Consider the following 24,656-nt stretch of genomic DNA (forward strand, 5'->3'; position numbering starts at 1 on the left):
GTCATGATAGGAAATAGTAATTACTTGCAGGAAAATTGGCCTCCCCACCATTCTCCGTTCCCCTGTTCCCTCATCCCCACCATCTCCAACTCCCCCGTCCCCTCATCCTCCCCACCATTATCCCCTCCTCTGTCCCCTTGTCCTCCCCTCATCCTCCCCACCATTATCCCCTCCCCTGTCCCCTTGTCCTCCCCACCATTATCCCCTCCCCTGTCCCCTTGTCCTCCCCTCATCCTCCCCACCATTCCCGTCCCCTCATCCTCCCCACCATTCCCGTCCCCTCATCCTCCCCACCATTCCCCACTCCCTTGTCCGATGCATTCCCAAATGATCTGATGTTCCCATCAGAAAATTGGGAACATCAAATGATCTGATGTTCCCATCACTGAAATATAAGAAAAACAGTTAAAAAACGAATTTTAAAACAATGAAAAAATAAAAAAATAAACTATACCAGTACTCACAAAATGAACGGTATGGTAAACAACACAGCTCAATCCCAATGCAATGTCACTCAAAATAATTAAATCAAAATGAAAATAAATCGATATCTATGAAAATTCAATTTGTCAGTGCAATTGGAAACATTGAAATGGAATTGTAACATATTTAGTATAGTGTGTGTTGCTATTATGTGCAACAGATGGCGCTGTTTTTTAAAAAAAGCATGTTTTTACCTGTCACAGGTGTGGCATCAATATAGTAGGCATATAAAAACACACGCATATTCGAATGGAACGTTGTGTCAAAATTTCAAAGCAATCAGTTAAGAACTTTAGGAGATTACAGCATGTGTTGCTCTTACGTCCAACAGATGGCGCTGTTTTTCAAAAAAGCATGTTTTTTCCTGTTACAGGGGAGTCGTGTATATAGTAGGTATATAAAAACACGCGCCTATTCAAATGCAACTTTGTGTCAGAATTTCAAAGCAATCGGTAAAGACGTTTTGAAGATTACCCTCACATGGAAAAACACATGAAATAGCATGTTTTTTCCGTCACAGACATGACATCTATATATACGAATGGCACGTTTTATGAAAATTTCAAAGCACTTGGTGAAGAACTTTCGGAGATTAGCGATTTTGAGCAGACAAACATTTACAGTTTTATTTATATAGATATACAGTATACATATACATGTACAGTATATAAATACTAATTCTTTTTTGTACAGGTGGCCCTCTGAATGCCACTGTGACACGTGGGGGTGTTGATGACCCCCTTGATCCACTTCATGCCCACTTTGAGGAAGTTAGCTCCTACAACAGTCTGGAGACAGATGGCTCCCTTCACAAGGTATATCCGATGCCTACCACACAACAGGAAAAAGAAAAGGTGGAGAAGTTTGACCCTTCCAGGTAACTCTTGGTGATAAGGCAGTCTAATGTACATTCTTATTTTGATCATTACAATGAATAACATAGACATGCACCTAATACAGACAGGTGCATGTCTGTATTACCTACCTTACCCCCCTATTGTCAACCCATGTCTGTTTTCTTAAACAACGCTGTTTGTCGACCTAATTGTATTTGTGCTGTGTTTTCAGCCATGTTTCCCCCTTTTTTATCTCTATTTTTTTTTGTTCTCAACACATTTTATTCTTTATACTCAATTAGTATTAAGTTTTAGTCATTAATGTTTTTCCTGCCTGAAATGCTTTGCGTAATAGTGGCTTTAGGCATTGTATGTACTAGCTCCATCTATTAATCAATCAAATTATGTAAAATCTCTTGTATGTATGTACCTTACCTGAATAAACATTATATTTTATTTATTTTTTTACTAGAAAAAATCAAGTAGATTTGTTAAACAAGAAGTGGCCCTTACTAAAACCATGTTGTGAATTCTTGATTAATCTGTGTTTTACAAGATGCAATTGAATGACTTTTCTAATTATTGATTCAAGCAATTTTTCTGTAATATATGTTAAGCTAATTGGACAACAGTTCAGTGCAAGCAATCTTTTGCCCTTCTTAAAAAATTTACATAATATTTACAACTCTGTGCTTCTAGTACTCTGCTTGACTCTAATGATTTATTATATTCAGGACAAGGGCTCATCAAGCTCTTCCATACATTCTTTAATCTTATTATGGTCTTTAAAATACTGAGCAAATTAGAATTAATTAATCCAGACCACTTCTTTAAAAGTTTCCAGTGAAACTTCCATATGGGCAACAGCTTCAAGTTCAACTTGCAACATTGTAGGGCAGACAACAGTTTGTTTTTCTCCCATCGGGTAGTAAACTCGTGGAACTGTCAACCAACTGAAACTGTAAATACCAAGACAGTGCTTCAGTTCAAGAACCTAATATTATTTTATTTCTGACATAATTTTGGTTTAGTTTTATGCCATTCTTTACATAGTTATTTTGTTTTGCTAGGAGTGGGTACCAATCAGCATTGGTGGACATCTGGTGACTTTACCTTATGCACATTTGACTTCAGAAATCTTGTAATATTATGCATTTTTTTAATTTTGAATTATTCTACATCTCTATTAGACTGAACTACACAGCGCTGCGTTTGGAAATAGATGAAGAACTAGATCGGTTGAGCAAACGTGAGGGTCGCTTTCTTGGAAAGAACCGTTTGCCGAAGTTTCTTTCAAACTTGGGCAAGTTCCTTGACTTTGAACAAGTAGTGAAGGAGATTGAGACATCCATCATGTCCAGCATGTCTTGCAATGCCTGCAAAGCTGGTAAGTGTAGAAGACTGCTCCTATACCAGCACTTGCTGTACTGTATTATACATATTACCACAAATATAAAAGAACATGCAGGCTGATTCATCCATCATCACTTATTTAGTGCTTGTTTGTAAAATTTTGTTTTTAGCTCCTCTACATTTTTTCAGCTTTATGGCTTCGAATATATAGCTGTTCAGTAGGTGACGTGTACTTTATTATGTTGATAATATTATTTGAATTTTCTAAATACGTAATAGTGCTCAGAGGTTTTCCTGTCTATATTGTATTGTGTAGTTTCTAGTAGCTTTTCCAGTGAGGGTGACTATAACGATCCCCCTGCTCTCTGTGCCTCTGTGAATGGGGTCTGGCTCTGGTCCCCAGTAAGCCAAACACGACATTTATGACTGACGTGACAGTAATGGGAAGCTATCTCAGCAATATAGCTTCAGGGAGCCATTAGATCTACCCCCAGAAAAAGTATTTGATAGAAACAAACCGATCTCCAAATATATATCCATCAAGAAATCCCCATCGCTATTTACACCTGCCACGCCCCTGCTTTTCAACAACTTCTCTTTTGCATTCATTCCTGACCCTAGCACTAATATCTCCCAGCATAACAACTTTCTTACCATCTTGTAGCTTCAAACCAATCTTCCACTTGATTCCAGAAGACCTCTATCTCATTGTTTCCTGTAACAGTCACCATACACAGTGAAACAATCACTTATCTTAATCTCAGTCAAATATATTCTTGAAGTGATAATCATATCCCCATAACGTACTCGTTCTTTCTCTCGGATATACTGTACAGTATACTGTACAAAGCTGCAATTTTGTTTTATCTCCATTTCTAACTTGCCACTACTGTATTCACTTATTAGTACTACCTAATTTTTTTGCCTCCATGTTTTCAAAATTTAATTCCTTAATCAAAGTCTATAACCTATTTACCTTGCTACAAAGTTTTATTTGTGCATTTTATAATGCTGTACAGCCTTTTATTTCTCCTATGATTGTGCCTTGGTTTCTGGCAAGCATTTATCCTTTAATTCTCTCATAAATCCTACAAACTCACTCAAATTTCAGACATTCTTAGAATTATTTTCCTATCATTTTTGGTTCTGCAACTAGTGTCTTCTTGAAACATTCTATCAAGTCCATTGCTTCATCAGCCTCAGACTCTAGTGTTGACACCCTACTGATAGTTTAATCATGCTATGCTAACCTTTTATCAATATTAAAAATCCAGTAGTTTTAGTACATAACCTTCTGGAATTTATTTCAACCATTTATTACATATATTAGTAAATAAATACAATACAGTACTTCCTGTTATTTTTTTTTCTGTACAGTAGCGTACATAATCGCCAAATGTTGACTTGTACTGTTTAGCAAACTGTTTTTATGTATGTATAAATATTTACTAAACATATTTAAACATCAAAAGTTGAACTAGTTAGTCTCAGATACAACAAATAATGTAGTTTTTGCTCTTAAGGTGTGGGTCTCCTGCAGCATTATGTTCAGAATGGCAAGACAAGGGATGACATCATCAAGGCAGCCTCCAGGCTCTGCATGTCTTTCAAGATTGAGACACCACGAGTGTGCATGGGCATCATATATCTAATGGCAGTAAGTCATTGAAGCTTCTGTATAGTATCTTGCTGTTACATCTGCAGATTTTTACCTATTTTATTTTTGTAGCTAAGACAAGGTTATCCTACAGCTCTCATTTGGGCAAACTATTCAGCAAGGTTTCTAGCTTAAGTCACTTTTTCCAGATTTGTAATTCAGCATACATTTCACAAGTTCTTGTATTTAGTAACTAAGTCTATTATGGTATGTTTCAGGATGAAGTGGTTTATGTAGTAGAAAAATTAGTAATGAGTCCAGATGAAATATGTGGCTTTCTGATCGGAGATATTTGTGGCACACCATACAACCCGTACCATGAGTGGCGCGTGGCCTTCCCACCTGTGCCCAAACCTCCGATACCTCAACCTCAACCACCACCAGTAAGTTGGATTAACTTTATTACAGTGCTGGTGTATATGCAAATAAATATTTATTGATAAAATTTATTGAAAATGTTCTTCCTTTGTTTACTGAAATATAACCTTATTTTCCCATAAGATATACAGAGTAAATCCAAATAATGTGACATAATGGTCAATGTTTTAAATACTCGTAATAAGGTTGATATATTAGACATAAATTTATATCATAAATTACATTATAACTGTAAACAAATTATATAAATGTAAAAGAATACAGAGCTGCAATCTGAAAAAAGATATTAAGCCTAGCCATGTTTGATCATAAGAAAATGTGTTCCATGTTTCTGAAGCCTTATCATGAAATCCACATAAGTCAGCATGTTGATTGTTAAGCGAAACAAAAATATTCAGAATAAGTATCTGCTGTAATTTTAAATATGATTTTATTTCTATATAAAATGTAATTAAAGCAGCAATTGTCTATGGGAAAATGAGCCATAGTCTTTAAATACAGTATACTGTATACTAAACATGACTGAAGTAAATATATACTAAACCAGCTAACACTGCCATGTAAAGAGTCAACCAGGGATCTGGCAAGACCATCACCCTCACACACTCACCTGGTGCCCCCTTTCAATATACAGCATCTCCTGAAACCTGTTTTTTCTTTGAGGGGAAAGCCCCCATGCAGTTATTTGCATTGTCTTGTTTACTTTCTTGTTGCTTTCCCAGTGAGAGATGATCGTAAGAATCCCCTGCTCTATCTGCCTCTTCCAGGGGGTCAGGTTTTGGCTCCTGTCCTCAGTAGACCAACAGGAGGCCTGTGAATGATGTGTCTTAGTAATAACAAGCTCTCCGAGTGATGTAGCTTTGGGGAGTCACCGTGTCTCACCCAGAAAGAGACATCTCATTACAGTACATGCATGCTGGTATTTTTTTTTAGCTAAGTGACTGGCTTTTCTGCGTATACTTTTGTTTACTGTTTGGTATTTTGTCTTATGCTCTTAGCAAGTGTGTTTGATAGTTATCTTGCATGTGTCATGATTTTTGGGAGGGCTTCCTTTGGTGGCTCCCTAAACTACCCACAGTGTTAGCACCATGCCTAAGCACCCCATTAGGCCCCTCCGCAGCTCCGCCTCTTCAAGCAGGTCGGCCCAGTCTGCTACACAGCTGGTTCAGTTTTCTCCTCCACTCTTTGCGTCTGGTCTTTTTGACACGGGTTTATTACCAATTGTATGGTAATCAGGTGGCTTTGTTGATAATGTCCCACCTGAGGGCTTCATCTCGGCGACAGTATGAAATTTCCTGGCGTTCTTTCTACCATTTTCTCTCTTCGTAGGTTATCTTCTATTTCTGATCGGATTGTCTTGTCCTTTTTGCCTTGGCTTTCTCAGAATTGTCATTTGATGCCTAATATTGTACTGTCACCTCATATCATGTGGAACTGGTGGAGCTGCTCTAGGTTGCGTTCGGGGTGGATGTCACTTCTGCCCCGTTCCGTAAGCTTTCTCATGCTTTGTTTCACCTCCAGCCTGCTCATGCACCACCTGAGCCGTCCTGGTCCATGGACAGGGTGCTCTCCCATCTTTCCTCTCCTCGGTTTATGGTGGCCCCTTCAGTGCAAGATTGTTTTTCCAAGGCTTTGTTTCTGTTGGCATTGGTCTCTGGAGGTCGGGTCGGTGAGCTTCATACTTTTCTCCAGCGCAGGGGTTTCTGCTCTTTTGGTCCTGGTGGCCGGTTTGTTCGCTTGCAGCTGTCTCCTTCTTTTCTGGCGAAGAATGAGACAGCTGCTCTCTGAAGGGGTCTTTGGTTGGTTAGCCCATGAGTGCATCATGTGTTGTGTCCAGTTGTGGCTCTTCACCGCTATCAGCACGCTTCGGCTTCGGTGGCTGAGGATGTGCTTTGGGTTGATCTGGTTTCCCTCGTTCCCTGTTCCAGGGCTAGTTTCTCCCAGGTCATCCGCAGGGTTATTAAGTCTAACTATCCTGCGGTATATCCTCATGCCCATGATGATAGGAAATTTGCTGCATTGCCTGCCATGTTTGGCAACGTGTCCTGGGCTGATATTCGGGCGTGGAGATTTTGGAGGTCGAACAGGGTCCTGGCCGCCTGTTATTTGGTTAACGTTCCTGCTCCTGAGCATTCCTGTGTTGCTTTGGGTTGCAGGTTGCAGCCAGTTGTCTCAACTTTGCGTTGAGGAGTATGTGGCGGCCTCCTCCCGGGTACGTCCCTCTTTTCCTTATCTTTGGGTATGTAGCTCCAGGGAGCCATAGGGACTTCCCACAGAAAACCAGCATTGAATGTAATGAAACACCATTTTCTGGGTGAGCCCCGGAGGCTCCCTGGTAACCCTCCTTTTCTCCGGTCGGTGGTTTTTCACATTATTTGATGCTTAGCTTCCGAACTGGAGTGCTAGGTAACCGGTGCAGGGAGGGGAGGGTTGCACGGATGAGCGCTATGACGGTGGAGTGTGACGTTTGATTGTTTCCTTGTGTCCTTGGGATTGGAGAGAGTTCTGCCCTCTCTTTTTTTTTTTTTGTTGTTGTATTTTCTTACCATTTGGGGTTTGTTTTATTATGCCTACCTTTCTGGGTGCCTAACCCCAGTCGATGGCAGATAAGGAAAAAACCCCAACCACAGGGGAGGTTTTCCAGGGTCATTGCTCCCTGACACCTCTCTGAGGAGGCCAGGTTTTGGCTCGTGGTTCCTGGTAGGCTGAACTCCATAGACCAACAGACTAAGGTGTGGTCTAATATATCACACATTAGCCCGATAGCTCCAGGGTGCCTCTGGGGCTCACCCAGAAAATGGCGTTGAATGTAATTCAATGCCATTTTCTGGGTGAGAAAATTGAACACTTTTTTTTTTTTATATATAGTAGTGCTATTTTGATTTCTAGTGGGTCTTTTTTGGTTCTATTGCTATCTCTGATCGAGGCTTCCTTTAGAATCTCTGTGGCTAAAGGGAGCTTCTGATATCATTAGATGGCTATTGTGTTGTGTTTCTTAAGGTCTGGACATTTACAGGCATTGGGAAGCTACTTAGGACTCATCAGAAAAAAAACATTTCATCACATTCAACACTGGATTTTTTGCTGAAGGTTTTGGTCATAAACCCAAGACTCCTATTTGCTTTGTTGCAAAACAGTATGTGTTTTGTTTTATTCTCTATGAGAGTCAAAGCATTTTGAATTTACATATCCTTTCACTGCAGGACGGGATGCCGACACTGAAGATCCTTCATCTTTCCGATACACATTTTGATCCTGAATACAAAGCAGGATCGAATGCTGATTGTGGTGAACCATTATGCTGTCGTGCAAGTTCTGGCTCTGTCAAATCCCCAGACAAGAGAGCCGGATTATTTGGAGATTATCGCAAGTGTGACACACCATTGAGAACCATTGAAAGCATGCTGGAAAATATTGCTTATCTACATCCTGTGAGTGTTATTAACACTGAAGTTTTTTATAACTTACTAACTAGACTAACATTCATTATATCTCCTTATGTGAAGACTATATATTGACACACCATTTACCCAATAATATTAGATGCTACATATCCTCACACACAATGTTTGACCATTGAAGTAACACTTTATGTAACACATTAATTATTTATCTGTAAATGCAGGTACTCTGCAGTTAAAGATTGCATTCTTAAGTTTTCCACTGTCTCTGACCATTCTCAATTAAAGTTTAAATGTCTGTGCATGTACTTAAACCTAATGCTTCTGTTCATCTAGGAGTAAATAGGTATCTGGTAACTAGTCGTCTCTTGTGGGTCACATCCTAAGAAAGCTCAGTCATTGCCAAGAGGAGCCTTGACAAACCTTACAGTTTTTTTGTTTCTGGCAATGGGGAAACAATATACTGTAATGTATATGACAGTTTGAATAATTAATTTTTTATGTGGAGAGCCCCTTCGGCTACCCAGAGCTATACAGGGCTGATGTGTATATATTAGACCATGTTACAGTCAATTGATGGAATTCTAGGCCTACCGGGAAACCACGAGCCAGAACCTGGCCCCTTAGAGAGGCATAAGGAGCAATGGCCTATAGACACCCCCATGTACAATTGTTGGAAGCAGTCTATATCTGCCATCTACCAGGTCAGGCACCCAGAAAGGTAGGAATCCCAAAACAAACTACAGCTGGTTAAACATTGCAAACTGAAAACCAAACGGCAAGCAGAAATCCCAAATCATAAAACAAGCAAACAAGCATGATGTCACCACAGCTGCCATGCCAGTCTATGCAATTTCCCCTCTCTGGAAGGTGAAAGGGGAAGAGGGGAACTCTTCTCCCTCCCAGGGACGGGGAAGTTGCACAGACAGCGGCAAGGTGGCTGTGGTGATGTCATGCTTGTTTGCTTGTTTTCTGATTGGGGAGTTCTGCTTGCTCGTTCGGCTTTTGGTTTGCAATTTTTAACCAGCTGTAGTTTGTTTTGGGATTCCTACCTTTTTGGGTTCCTGACCTGGTAGATGGCAGATATAGACTGCTTCTAACTACATGGGGTGCCTATAGACCATTGCTTCTCGTGCCTCTCTGAGGGGACCAGGTTCTGGCTTATGGTCCCCGGTAGGCATGGAAGTCCATCGATTGACTGTTGCCATAGTCTAATATATACACATCAGCCCAGTATAGCTCCGAGGAGCCTCCAAGTCTCACCCAGAAAGTGGCGTTTCATCACATTCAACGCTGTTTTTTTTTTTTTTCAGGACATTGACTACATCATCTGGACGGGTGATCTTCCACCACATGATATTTGGAATCAGACGAGAGAGAGTAATTTGATCATTTTGAGATCAACTGTTCAGCAGCTCATGGATTACTTTCCTTACACCCCAATATTCCCAGCGCTGGGTAACCACGAAGCTGCTCCTGTAAATAGGTGAAATGGCCTACAGTAATCATTTGTCTTGATGCATACAAGATCACTACCTTGATCCAGTAGCCTGTATGGATCCACAGAAACTCCTGCTTGTTAGTCTAATGGTCTGTTTACCTGCCATGACCAGAAACTTTCCAGATAGTTTGGTTATATAATTGGGACGAGGGTTAATGGCAAATCTAACTTGAGCCATCACCAAGAAACAATCTTGCTATCGTACTCAAAAAAGAAAATTAGACTGAAAAAAATACCCCTTCAAACACAAATCTTAATCAAATGACATGTTTTATCTCAGTTAACTACTGACTGGGATAATAAGCATCTACTCTGACTGCCATCAAATGACACACATACCACAACAGAATAGGATGAGGATGATAACAAGCTCACTTGTTATCCTAGTCATTAAAGCATCCTGGAACAGGACAGGAGCTTTTTTTTTCACATGGAAGAGAAAGATCATGGGGTGGAGAGATGAATAAAACACCAATGTTACAGACCACCGTCCACAATCATGGGGAGGAGAGGTGGCACAGGGAACACATAGGGATATCTTAGATTAGTCAAGTACTGTATCTGGCATTGAAATTATGGTTCAAACTTCAGAACCCATTGGCTCTAATTTTTAAGCAGGAAAGGTCAGAAAAAGTAGATTATGGGCACAGTGCAGTGCAGACTGACTGTCACCCTATGAACGAGCTGGGAGAGATGAGCCATGTGTTATAAGTTCTCTACAGTTTTGTGCATCTGCATTCCTTTTTCAGGATTCTGCCCGGCTCTTTTTTTTTTCTTTTCCTTGGCTCTGTTAACAATAATTTCTATTTGACTATCTCCTATATTGCTTTTGTTGCTTCTGTGACTGGTTATAACCTCCTCTACCTGTCATGTAAATCATGCACATTTGTCTTTAACCTGTCATGTAAATCATGGACATTCTCCTCCCTGCATCTACTGTATATCATTTTCTCAAATCCTCTACTTCTTTCACGATTGCTATGCAGATGTCATAACTCCCATCTAGATGCTTTCTCAGATCAGCTATGACCTGAAGTTTACCTGTCTGCCTGTTACAGTACACTTTTCCTATATTTTCTAAATAGCTCTTTCTAGTGGCTCAATCTATTTTGTTATCTCTCCCATCTCCACTCTATTTATATTTTCTCCTCTTTCTCCATACTTAAGCATGGACAAAGCCAAATTGCATAAGTTTTTTATTTGTCTTTGAGTTTGTGCAGGTTGTTGTTGCGCTCTTTTCTTACAGACCTTACAAAATATAATGTAACTCCCTTGTTTATTATGCATCAAGATAAATCAAGTGGTAAACAATTCACTTTTGCAAACACAGTGGTAGACGGTTGGAACATGTTAAGTGAGAAGGTGGTGGAGGCCAAAATCGTCAGTAGTTTCAAAGCGTTATATGACAAAGAGTGCTGGGAAGACGAAACACCACGAGCATAGCTCTCATCCTGTAACTACACTTGGGTAATTACTTCAAGATGCAGCGATTAACAAATGGTTTGGCTAGGCTTCTAGAGGAAGCAATTTCAATGAAATACATAGGAAACTGAAATAATGCATTGATGACAAATTAAGTAAAGCAGCTGGAATTGCATGACCAAAGCACTTTATGGTACAATACTTACAAGTAGGTTAGCACAAATACAGTTAATCATTTACATACACATGAAGGTATACACATCACATGTGTAAACAAAAGCACATGTGTAATTTTTTGGAAAGTAGTTGCTTTCCAAAAAGTTTTCTCAGTACTATGCTGTATTTATAAAGTGCGGTATTAAAGTAAAAGGTTTTTGATATGCTGTGTTTATATGCAATAACTTTCTTTTGTTTTGTTTGCAGTTTTCCTCCGCCCTTCATCTTGGGAGATTATAGCATCAGCTGGCTGTACGATGACCTGGATCGACAGTGGCGACGCTGGTTGCCATCAGACACTTCTCCGTCAGTTAGAAAAGGAGCTTTTTACTCTGTTCTTGTTCGACCTGGCTTCAGAATAATATCACTAAACATGAATTACTGCAATAATAAGAACTGGTATGTAGTGGTGTTATTCTTTTACGGTGTTGTTAATATTACAGTACTGTGGAATATAATTTATTACCTGATTTTTTAAGATGAGGAGACGACAACCTTTCGGTCCGTTCTGGACCATTATCAAGTCGACAGTCTACTTGATAATGGTCCAGGACGGACCGAAACATCATCGTCTCCTCATCTTCTGGTGGATGGTTTGGTCATCATATCTTCAGCCAGGTTATTATGACTCGTCGTCTGCATTGGTAAAAGTGCTTTCAAATTTATTGTGAGTCTTTATTGTACTGTAGTGCAATGTTTATTAAAAAAAATATTAGCTTTACACCTTATACAATGCAGAATATTATGTTAATCTCAGGTGGCTACTGATAAACTCAACTGACCCAGCACAGGAGCTTCAGTGGTTCATCTATGAGTTGCAGGGAGCAGAAGACAGAGGAGAGAAGGTGCACGTCTTGGGCCACATTCCCCCCGGCCACCATGACTGCCTCAAAACTTGGAGTCATAATTACTACACTATCATTAACAGGTAAACTTCCACTTTTAAGCACACATTATTATTTTAAGCTTTCTGTGTATTCATCACTGTTCATTCCTAAACAACTTCCTAATGCTTATAAAGATGCTTGATAATGCACAACAAAAACTACAATTGAAGAGAAAAGATAATCTAAGTGTTTTTACGATGATTGTGGGCTTCCTCTAAGACGATTAGAAACTGAATGAGGGCAGAAACATAAAACAAGGTCCCAACTCATGGTACATAGGATCATGTGAACTTGTATAAGTGGCAAAAAATCACGTACTCTTAGTCTGACTTTAGTTTAAAGAAATTAAATTTATGTATGGAACTTAATTAATTTCTTAACTTTCTCAGATATGAATCAACCATTACTGCTCAATTCTTTGGACATACTCACTTTGATGAATTTGAGCTGTTCTATGATGAGTACGAACGCCATCGTGTGACAAGTATTGCTTACATTGGACCATCTGTAACATCTTACTATAAACTTAATCCAGGCTACAGAATATACACTATTGAAGGAGACTATGCAGGATCCCAAAAGGTTGGTTTTGAGTCGACTATTATTTGAATTGCTAATTATGCATTATTAATTCAATAATTTATTTGTTTTCAAAATATACTTGAAGAGATTTTGTGTGTTTGCATCAGGGAAAGAGAAGCATACATTTTTCTAAAAAACTGTATTGTGTTGTGAAAAGTGAGGAGAGGTCAACCCACTACTGAGGCAACTCAACCCAAAAATATCAAAATAAATACATACATACATACATACATTCATACGTACATACATATATACATATATACAGGCTGCCTGCCCCTGACAAAATATAGTGAATTACTATTATCTATGAATGGTATTGCATTATTAATGAAATACTTTTCAAGTTGTTGGTTTACACCAGTTGCTCTCAACATCCACTCACTCTCAATTGACAACATTGGTACAATGCCACACATAACTGGGACCACTTCCTTATTCCTAATACAATACTGTATAGCTAACACTACTTTATATTTATCCAACAACTCCTTGCTTGTGCATTCGCGAATATGGCTTCCACTACTGAGAGGCAGACAACGAGTTCGATTCCATTGCCTGGCAATATATTGCTGATTTTACTGTCTCCAGCCCTTGCCCATGGAACCATACTCTCACTCTATTGTGTTCACTGGTTGTTTAAATAAGTCTGTTGACCAGACCACACACTAGAAGTTGAAGGGACGACGACGTTTCGGTCCGTCCTGGACCATTCTCAAGTCGATTGTCGTCCTGGACCATTCTCAAGTCACAATCGACTTGAGAATGGTCCAGGACGGACCGAAACGTCGTCGTCCCTTCAACTTCTAGTGTGTGGTCTGGTCAACATACTTCAGCCACGTTATTGTGACTCATCGTCTAAATAAGATTCAGATCAGATTCAGATTCAGATGTTTATTCAGGTAAGGTATATACATACAAGTGATGTTACATTAATGGATTGATATATAGATAGAGCTAGTACATACAATGCCTAAAGCCACTATTACGCAATGCGTTTCGGGCAAGAAAAACATTAATATCTAGAACTTAATACTAATTGAGCATAAAGAATAAAAGATGTTGAGAACAAATACAAATAAAGATAAAAAAAAAGGGGGAACATGACTGAAAAAGCAGCACAAATACAATAGGTTGACAAACAGTGTTGATTACAAAAAAGAAAAAAAAAAAGAAAATAACAGACATGGGTTGACAATAGAGGAGTGAGGTAGATTACAGGGAATTTATTAGGTAGTGTTTAGTTTTTATCTTAAACTGGTTGAGAGAGGGACTGTCTTTAACATGGTTGGGAAGGTCATTCCACATTCTGGGCCCCTTGATTTGCAGAGCATTTCTAGTTTGATTAAGACGTACTCTAGGAATATCAAAACTGTATTTATTTCTGGTGTGGTGCTCATGGGTTCTGTTACAACCTTCTATGAAGCTTTTAAGATCAGGATTGGCATTATAGTTTAGCGTTTTATATATGTATAATACACATGAGAGAATGTGCAGTGACTTAATATCTAACATATTAAGAGATTTGAGTAGGGGTACCGAGTGATGTCTGGGGCCAGAGTTGGATATTGTTCTAATAGCGGCTTTGTGTTGGGTAATTAGAGGACGTAAGTGATTTTGGGTAGTAGAACCCCAAGCACAAATACCATAGTTGAGATAAGGATAGATAAGGGAGTAATAGAGAGTCACCAGAGCAGGGCGTGGTACATAATATCTGATCTTAGAAAGAATGCCCACAGTTTTTGAAACTTTTTTTGATATATTTAGAATGTGTCCCTGGAAATTCAGCTTGTTGTCAATGAGAATGCCAAGGAATTTGCCATCTAATTTGTTACAAATTTGGGTATTGTTTATTTTGAGATTTATAAGACTAGAGGATTTATTGCCAAACAGAATATAGAAGGTTTTGTCAATGTTAAGGGTGAGTTTGTTGGCAGTTAGCCAATGATGGACTTTATTTAGCTCAGTATTTACTGTGGCATTTAGAGCAAGAGGGTCAGGACTGGAGTAAATGAAGGTTGTGTCGTCAGCAAATAGAATTGGTTTGAGGTGTTGGGAGGCATTTGGAAGGTCATTAATGTAGATGAGAAAGAGGAGAGGGCCAAGTATGCTGCCCTGAGGAACACCAATGTTGATGGGTAGGGTGGGAGAAATTGTATTATTCACAGAAACATATTGGAGCCTGTCAGTAAGGTAGGACTCGAGGTATTGTAGGGAGTGCCCTCTGACTCCATAATGATGTAATTTAAGAAGAAGGTTATGGTGGTTGACAGTATCAAAAGCTTTACGCAGGTCCACAAATAACCCAACAGGGAGCTCCTTTTTATCAAGGGCTGTATGAATCGAGTTAAGCATACTAATGAGTGCATCGTTAGTGCTTTTTTTGGGTCTGAAGCCATATTGGCAAGGGCTAAGTATATTGAGTTTGGCTAGATATGAGTAAAGCTGCTTGTATATAAGTTTTTCAAAAATTTTTGACAAGTTTGGCAGGATTGATATAGGTCTGTAGTTGTTAACATCTGTGGGATCACCACATTTGTGGACAGGCGTTACTCTCGCTTTTTTTAGAATATCTGGAAAGGTTTGGAGTTCAAGTGACTTGTTGAAGAGCAAAGCAATAGCAGGGGCTAAAGATCTGGAGGCTTTTTTGTATATTAAAGTTGGTATCTCCTCAAGGGCACTAGACATAAGGCTATTTACTGCATGGTGTTTGGATCTGGAGTTTGTTATGATTCTGATTTATGGTAGGCGATGATATACAGTTTGTAAGGTAGAGTTGAATCACTTAGCCCTAGACACAGATCATATTATTCATGCTGTATTGTAGTTTGTTTTAACACATGTTGAAGTGGAAGATAAACTGCTGTAAATGGTAAGAAGGTTAATTTGTCTAATATTTGTCAACAGCGTGTGTTGGACCATGAGACGTGGGTCATGAATCTCGATGAGGCCAATAGAGATGGAATCCCAAGATGGTACCAGCTATATTCAGCTAAAAGAGCTTACAACATGAGAAATTTACTTCCAGAAGAGTGGAATGGTTTAGTTTATAAGATGGCTTTAGATGATGATCTCTTTGAAAAATACCTCAGGTATGTCAAATATTAATAGTTCAGCTAATCTTTTCTTTCGGGTTTTTGAAATAAGTTTTTATTTATTTATTGCATTACTAATTTACCTTAAAAATAATGTGAAGTGTTTACATAGCATTTAGGCCATGGACCAATTACCTTTATTGGGTTAGGTTATTCGGTGGCATGCTTTTCCCCAGAAAATAAATCTTCCAAGTTTTATATCCAACTCCTAGTTACTGCAGGGTGAGCAGAGGCAAATTGAATGAATCTTGCCCGGAAGTTTCACAGTGTTCAGGAGTCAATCCCTAGCATTTTTATGAAGTAAGTATTTTTCAAGGACTACACCATAGGGTTGCCCTCATCATATTTTTACCCAAGTGATAATTATTTACCAATTTTAATATCTATCTGTACTCTTCAGATTTTATTGGAAGAACTCTGTGGCACGAGAAGAGTGTGATGCAGAGTGCAAGAAGCGAATGTTGTGTGATTTGAAATCTGGCAGGTCTAACGACCGCAAGAATACATGCGCCAAGATTAACAAACAAATAGAAAACCGAGAATGGAAGGATTGGAAGAACTGGATCTTCTCCGGCCTAACTATCACGTACGACTGGTTTACCAATTTGTTTACTTATATTTAATATGCATGCTTTCTGCATGGTAAAGAAAGGGAAACTTTGCATGGAATTATTGTTTTCCAGAAACATTTTAGTTTGTATTTTGCCTTTTATGTATTTGTATTTATATCATTGGAACTCTTTAAGTCATGTATATGTGATAGTTATTTTGTTTTGTTACAGAGCAGAAGGCAAGCATATCATACTGAAGAATATGATTGTCTTGTTTTACATTCATATCTAACTTACTTTTGACAGTGCTTAAATTTTTCAAAGCATTTTAGATACAGTATTTTAAAATTGGGATATATATACAGTACCTAATGCATATTTCTGATTTTGCATCATTGCATGACATATTTTGCCTAGATAAACATAATTGATGTTTTGTTTTTTATGATCAAACATCAACAAATGATCAAACATAATTGATCATAATTGATCCTGATCAAACATAATTGATCATAATTGATCCTGATCGAACATAATTGATATTTATTTTTCACAAAGCACAATAAGATTTTGTATAAATCTTTGTGCTTACATACAATACAGTCATATTAGTACATATAGTAGATAGTTACAGTAGAATTTATAAGGATAAAGTACTGTATTAAGTTAGTTATATTCTTGTAAAGTCACTAATGCACATAGTACTTTGAGAAGGTTTAAAGCTAACAAAGTGTTTAGGGTATACGTTTGTACAGTATTTGCAAGAATTTGGTAGCTGATAAATGATTAAATTTTGAGCAAAGAGTTTAAACTGGTCGATGCTTTGCAGTTAATAATGTTAGTTGGGTATTGATGTGAAAATTTTATTCCGTACTGTCAATTATAAAATTAGCAGCCTACTAGGAAAAATTGGCATTCGTAAAATATTATACGGGTGAGGTAGTTATTAGTTTATGTACTGATCAGTTAATTATAGTACAAGGTTCTGGGAAATTATGTTGCACTAGGTAAATCTAATTTAAAACCACAGGGTTGCATAATGAGGATAATAATAGTAGGTGGGATATTACAATAGGATAATTAGATGCTTCTTTTAATTTCATATTATGTATATGTTGAACTTTGAAATATTGAAAGATATAGTACCTTACTTGTTGCGTAATAATACACACCTTCTGGTGGAGTTTAGTGTTGTATCAACAACACTAACCTGCACCAGAATGTAAAAGAAAAAGGCCTTGGTTAATGATCCACCAGTCATTGAAAGCTACTTAAAAGTAGGAATTGTGGTAAAAAAACATCACTACTGGGAAAGCCCCCAGCACACAGCTCCAAAAGTCATCCTGGTGCTAAGACATCTCTCATACCAGGAAAGGTCAAAATCTCAGGACTACCAACTCTGCATATGAGACATGATTGGGCAAATCTCTTCAAGACTTTTAAAAACTTGAGTTAATCAGGAGATATTAATCCAGACCACTTCTTTAAAATATTCAACAGAACTAATACGAGCGGTAATAGTTTCGTGCTCATCTAGCCTCTATGTAAGACCAGAAGATTCTTTTCGCCCCATAAAGTAATGAACCCATGGACTAACTTAACTGCCAAGGCTGTATATACCCAGATAGTGCTACAGTTCAGAATTCAACTGGAAAAAATCCACAAGAAAATGGGGTAGGGGGAATGGGACCTTCTGCAGGCTTCCAAATTTTTGTCCCATTCCAGGTCATTAGTTGAAGTGATTTTAAGGAATATATCTTGGTATGCAGTATTGATCCTAATGTTTATTTTTCAATATAATATTTCATATATTTCAGAGTTGCTCATTCATGTTTATAATATCTCAGGTCAGTGGCAACTTGGTGGTTTTGGGGCTGATGTGCACTATCACCGTGGAACATTGATTAATCTGAAACTGGTATCCCTGTCTGCTGTTTCCATAGCAACAGTGTCGCCATGGAACATTGATTAGTCTGAAACTGGAATGCTTATCTGCCGTTTCCATAGCAACAGTGTCACCTTGGAACATTGATTAATCTGAAACTGGTATGCTTATCTGCCATTTCCATAGCAACAATGTCACCATGGAACAATAATTAGTCTGAAACTGCTACCCGTGTCTATTTCCATAGCAACAGTGCCACCATAGAACATTGATTAATCTGAAACTGGTACCCCTGTCTGCTGTTTAAATAGCAATAGTGTTACCATGGAACATTGATTAATCTGAAACTTATACCCTCCTCTGCTGTTTCCATAGCAACGCTCAGCATGGAATATTGATTAGACTCAAATGTTTCCCCAATATACTGTTTCCATAGCAACACTGTTCACACTCATGTACACTTTATATTTGTAAGACAGGAAATATTACATGTTTCAAGTAATTCATGATTGTTTCATTGAACTTTTATTACATTACAAATATTGTACAGTAATGCATTATTTTGTATTGATAAATTTATTTTAATACTACAAGAGTATTTATTTCAACATTAAATTTTAAATATGCATTTTATTCATAACCAAGTAACTGAACATTGCTTCAGAGACAAATGAAATTCAGAAATATTTTGTAATTATATACAGTACAGTACTGTATATGCAAAACTACCACTTTGAAAATGAAAAGTAAAGTCTTATCACTTCCAAAACCTTTCAGGTCCTTTTTCAAAGGCAAAATGGAAAAATAGGATGTTGTTGTTGTTGTTATAGATTCAGCTACTCGGAACAAGTTCCAAGCAGCACGGGCTATGGTGAGCCTGTAACTTACCTGGCACAGGAGCGGGGCAAGTAGCACAGGCTATGGTTAGCCTCGCGAAAAATAGGAAGAAATGAGCAGTTATATAAGACTCATTATAGGAACCAAAATGGGGGTGAGGTGGAGAGCGCAGAGATCAAAGAAAGAAGTGTCATAAACTATGTAAACAGAAGACAGTCGACAAGAACTAGGGATTAAGGAGTGAAACGAGGGAGAGGGAGGAAGAAGACATAGAAAATAATAAAGTATTATAGGATAACAACAGGAAGAATTAATGTCAAAACAATATACAGTAGACAAAATCAAGTTAAACATTTTATACCTATAGTAGTGCAGAGCAGAGAAATCAGAAATTATGTACAGGAATCTATTATAACTTACAACAAGGAGCCCATAATACATCACCATGCTGCAGAAGGATGAAGAAAAAGGACTTGAGAGTCAGAATTCACCAGTCATTGAAAATTGCATATCAAGTGGACGCCACGGTAAAAAAAAAAAAAGCCTACCGAACCTTAAGAATAGTTAAATGAAACTTTGACTTCAAGGAAATGAAAGTGGTTATTCATCTCTACAAATCTCTGGTGTGTCTCCATTTGGGCTACTGTATCAAAGAATGGTGACCTCATCTTTAGAAGGACATACTGTACTGTATATGCTTTGGAGAAAGTTCAACACTGACAAAAATTATCCCAGAACTAAATTCTTTCAAACCAGATATGACACATGATCTCATAGAAAGTTTTAAAATACTGAATGGAATACATTAAAGGAGATTCATCCAAACCACTTCTTTAAAAGGTCACATGTACCACATACAAGGGGCAACAGCTTTAAGTTCAACAAGCCACAGTGTAGGACAGATAGCAGGGGATGCTTTTTTCACCCATGAGGTTATAAACCCATGAAACTGCATACCTGTCAAACTGTAAATGCCAAAACATCATTACAGTTCAAAATCCAATTTAAAAAATCCTCAGAAAAAATGGAGGGGACCTTTGACAAGCTGCCAGCTTCCTGCCTGCTTTGAGGCCACTAGATGGAAGCCCTCAGGTAAATATTAATAATTTAATTGAACAAATCCACAGGAGCCTTAATGAAGGTTCGAACCTATGCACTGGGTGTTCCCAGGCACGCTCTATTTGATTTGTTCATTGATGTACGTATCATGTTAATGTGATGACAAGACCACACACTAGAATGTGAAGGGGTGACGACGTTTCGGTCCGTCCTGGACCATTCTCCAGTCGATTGTGATGAGGAAGTAGAAACAGGCAATAAATTGAAACGTCGTCGTCCCTTCACATTCTAGTGTGTGGTCTTGTCATCATACTTTAGCCACGTTATTGTGTCTCATCGCCTGCATCATGTTAATGTGATTTGTCTGTGTATTGAAGGATAATTTAATTATTATTGGAACAATGAAAGTCAAGATATTGGAAGTTTATATCAATACAGTATTTCAGGAGGGGTAAAGAGCTGTTGATTAGGCTGAAAATTAAAACAGGAGAAATGCCAAAATATATTCATATTTCGTAAGATAAGAAAACCAAGTTTGCCAAAAATTTGTGCAGTATTTTAGCGTTAGGTTAAGGTATAGAATTAAGGTCCTTCAATTGTGATGCATAAAGAACTTTAACTTGACATGATAAAGTACACTGTACTACTCTGGTCTTAAGAGTGAGCTGTAAGGTAAGGTAAGGTAAGGTTCAAAATTATGCTTTTATAACTCTATTTTCACACACACACACACACTGTTATAATTAAGATTTTAAGCCGAGACTTCCAAACTGTCATTAATAAAAAAGAAAGGAATCATGAGAAAGTATTTACCCAGTATTATGCAGATGCTGCTGCTTTCAAGAACAAAAGTGGAAATACTGTTTATGAAATAAAAGATTAGGTACAGTATAACTTTAGGTAGTTTGGACATTTGAACATTTGTATACAGTTAGAGGACAGATTCAAATCAGTTTTGTCAGGGGACAGGCATCCTGTGTATGTTTATACATACACAGAATGTGTATGTATAAACATACATATTGCTCATATTGAGGTCCTTCCCAAGGTCAAAATACTGATCCACCCTAGGATGTTACCCCCACAACAGTTAACTTACTCCCAGGTACCTATTTTCTGCTTGGAGAGCAGAGGCATTAGGTGAAAGGAAATGTGCCGAACCTATTGTACAGTATAGCAATAGGTTAATCATATAATGGTCATTTGTATAACTAACCATTCCACTGACAGAATTTCTCTTACTGTATGTATTTGATACATTGTTAATCTCTTTTAAGTGATGTACTTTAATTATCAGTACAATAAATTAACTTTGTGTTATTAACACACAAAGCTATTTCACAGTTTGTAAAAGGCATTATACTGTATTACAGGTCCCTAGCAGTGGCTGTACCAGTAGCTGCCATCGCCATACCAAAGCTCATACTTTTTTTCCTTCTCTGACCTCGTCATTCAAGTTGACCTTGACTGGCATGGCTCCGACTCAGTCAATTTGACTTCATAAGAAGATTAACTGATTATTTGAAGATTAGTGCAAACAGAACTATATATAGCCTTCAAGTAAATTGTGTGAATGGTGTACACGTGTATTTATTGTGTGAGTTTTTTCCTGTAGTTATGTATATATACATATATTGACTAAAAATAAATACTAACATTGACGTGTACTGAGACAGACTGGATTTTATTTTATAGGAAATAATTGCATTTCTTTATATAATTGCACAACTCTGTAAATAATACTATAAGATGGTTAGTTATTTAAATTATACATGCACACATACATTATACTTTCCCTATTTCCCATTGCCATGGGGGTGGGAAATCACCAGCCCAGGCAAAAGGGAATATTATACTGATAGTGAAAGCAAGTCAAAGATATTAAAACACGTAAAGATAACTTGTCCATTCATAATAACACTAACCATATACAGTATAGCACCACAGATACAGTAAAGGAGCACCACCACAATGCAGCAGTCATCCACAGTAGCACCCCACTACATCATAAAAACAGGTGTATATGTCTCATGAATTTTCATATATAATAGGAACAAATACATTCACTCTCTCTTCTTATTTACTTGGATTTACCTGAGGACCACCATCTCTACTGGCCTCGCCGGAAGTATGAAGTTAGTAGCTTGCCAAAGGACCATCATTATTACAGGGGATATTTTTTCAGCTGCATTTTAAATGAGTTCTGTACTGTCTTGGCATTTATGGCTTTGACAAGTAAGGGTTTCCATGAGTTTATTACCTTATGTGCAAAAAATCATCTGTTGTCTGCCTTAGTGTGTCTGTTGAAATTGAAGCCATTACCTCTTGTGCGAGTTATATTGGACCTATTGATATATTTCTTTAGTGTTTACTCAGATATATTTCTGTTAGTGTCTACTCTAAACATTTCTCAAGTACTGTTCATTAATCCACTTATATAATACACTTATAAGTTGACACACTTATAAGCCCATGATTAAGACCTTAAATGGATTAGATCCAAAATAAGTACCACCCTTACCAAGTACATTAACACCATAAACCTCTCTTAGAGCATCTTTTTCCTACCTAGCTTTTTTAACTATTTACTGTAGTTGTTGACTGATAACCTATCAGTCAAACGATGGTAAACACTTTACCGTCTTTTGACTGAACCAACCAGATGTAAACTCTGGCAAGAGCCACATCTAGTCACCTAAAGTTGAAGTTAGAAACTCAAACCTTCCAGGGTCTTAATGCACCACTAATACATACTAAAAACAACCTAATTGTTTTATTTAAAGTTTGCCCAAAATGCACTACGTATTAGTGACTTTATGCATTGTACATATCTTACCTATGTGTCTTCCTTTGTTCATGTATCATATTTGTGTACACTTGTATAAATAAAATATTAATACAGTATTATTATTATTATTTGGTCACACTGTCATATGGCCACATTTAAAACTCATTTGCCCATGAAAAATCTGAAATGGGATTCTGATCTTATTTATTTTATTTATATAGAAGGTACATTATGTCAGAGCACATAACAATAGTGTTTTTACATTTTTGCAATGTCACTAAGACGCAAAGTGTTTCGGGCAAGTTCTTTAATCTAACAGATAAAAAGTAAGAGTATTAACAGACACACTGTAGCAGAATTCGGGTTTGACATAATAACTACAATATAAATTAAGAGTATTAATAATACTGGTGAAGTTGCATGTCATAAGTATGTACAGTACTAAAACTGGGCGAGTGATTATCACAAGAAACGAAACTATGAGGAAACTCGGTACTTTTTCGGTTTTACTTTTGAATAAAGCATAGGTTAGACAGATTTTTTTAATTCATTAGGGAGCGAGTTCCATCAAGTAGATACTTTTATTTGCTTGGTGTGTTTGCACAGATTTAGTCTTTAGGGTTATCAAAGAACGATTTATTTCTGGTGTGGTGCTCATAGTACATATATCAAGGAAGAGTTTCAGATTAGGATTTAGGACCGGGGCTTTGCACGTACAGTATAAATAGCACAAGAGAATGTGTGTAGTGAGTGCATGTTCAGCATGTTCAAGGATTTAAACAGAGGGGTGTCTGTTGTCTGAAGACAATGTTTGTTATATAAATAATAATAATAATAATAAATGTTTATTCAGGTAAGGTACATACATACAAGAGATTTTACATAAATTGATCGATTTATAGATAGAGCTAGTACATACAATGCCTAAAGCCACTATTACGCAAAGCGTTTCGGGCAGGAAGTAGTTCAGACAGCAGATTTTGCCCCTACTCGGCAAAGAGGAATGGCACCAGGAGGAAGGAGGAGGAGGAGGAGGAGGGAGGGTTTTTGACGAGGAACGCGACGAGTTAATGGGTCCGGGAAATGAATGACCCGGGAGCCTGGCCCCACTGCCTTAAGTAGCCCGGCGTGCCGGGGCCACCCACTTTACAGTGGAACAAAGGCCTTGCTTTGCGCTCGATTTCCACCCCCCCCCCCCCCCCCCAAAAAAAAAAACTGACGATGTATCCTTCGACACATCACAGACATTTTTGCTGGGTGATGATGGGCTTGAGGTAATTTGCACTGATTGAACCCATGCACAGATCTCTGAAGAAATTAGTCGGTAATGATGGTCCAGTGATGATGCTCAGCAGCTTATCTTTTCACTGATTGTCACTTCACTGTTATTATGCACAAGGTAGTTTGGCCATCACGTAATAGTTTACCATATATCCTAACTATTTTATTGAAATATATGGACATAGATATGCTGAACCATATATATTAGATTTAATTGAAGAGTCAGTCAGTTGTGTGGGAAAAGTCAAATAAATGGAAGTGAGTTGAATGGAGGAGTCACGTGTAAGCTCACGATGATACCATTTTTGTTCTGTACCTTCATAAGTACACCATCCCGCGGAGACGAGCTCCTCAACCTTGAGCTCACGCTATAGGGGGCTGTGAAGCATTTGTACGTGATACAAAATTCAAGCAAATCTCTTGATAATCAGACATTATATTGTAGCA

The 24,656-nt window shown here is 37.9% G+C and overlaps 1 protein-coding gene across 3 annotated transcripts in view; it reads left to right on the top strand.

The window, feature by feature from the left end:
• Positions 1–21,891, top strand: part of LOC123754993 (sphingomyelin phosphodiesterase) — a 46,070-nt gene extending 24,179 nt beyond the window's left edge. The window contains exons 4-15 of one of the 3 annotated variants that reach the window (XM_045737360.2): positions 1,177–1,360; positions 2,510–2,706; positions 4,196–4,329; positions 4,548–4,712; positions 7,911–8,138; positions 9,422–9,594; positions 11,455–11,646; positions 12,005–12,175; positions 12,524–12,716; positions 15,621–15,805; positions 16,209–16,394; positions 21,514–21,891. In XM_045737360.2, coding sequence (XP_045593316.1) covers positions 1,177–1,360; positions 2,510–2,706; positions 4,196–4,329; positions 4,548–4,712; positions 7,911–8,138; positions 9,422–9,594; positions 11,455–11,646; positions 12,005–12,175; positions 12,524–12,716; positions 15,621–15,805; positions 16,209–16,394; positions 21,514–21,583 — 2,078 coding nt within the window. In that variant the 3' untranslated portion in view covers positions 21,584–21,891. Of the gene's footprint in view, positions 1–1,176; positions 1,361–2,509; positions 2,707–4,195; positions 4,330–4,547; positions 4,713–7,910; positions 8,139–9,421; positions 9,595–11,454; positions 11,647–12,004; positions 12,176–12,523; positions 12,717–15,620; positions 15,806–16,208; positions 16,395–18,206; positions 18,749–21,513 lie in introns of those variants that run through there. The other 2 variants (XM_045737362.2, XM_069332808.1) reach the window with 2 other exon arrangements.
• Positions 21,892–24,656: the final 2,765 nt, after the last annotated feature.

The sequence above is a fragment of the Procambarus clarkii genome, chromosome 28 (assembly GCF_040958095.1).
Source record: "Procambarus clarkii isolate CNS0578487 chromosome 28, FALCON_Pclarkii_2.0, whole genome shotgun sequence".
In the NCBI taxonomy this organism is placed as follows: domain Eukaryota; kingdom Metazoa; phylum Arthropoda; class Malacostraca; order Decapoda; family Cambaridae; genus Procambarus; species Procambarus clarkii.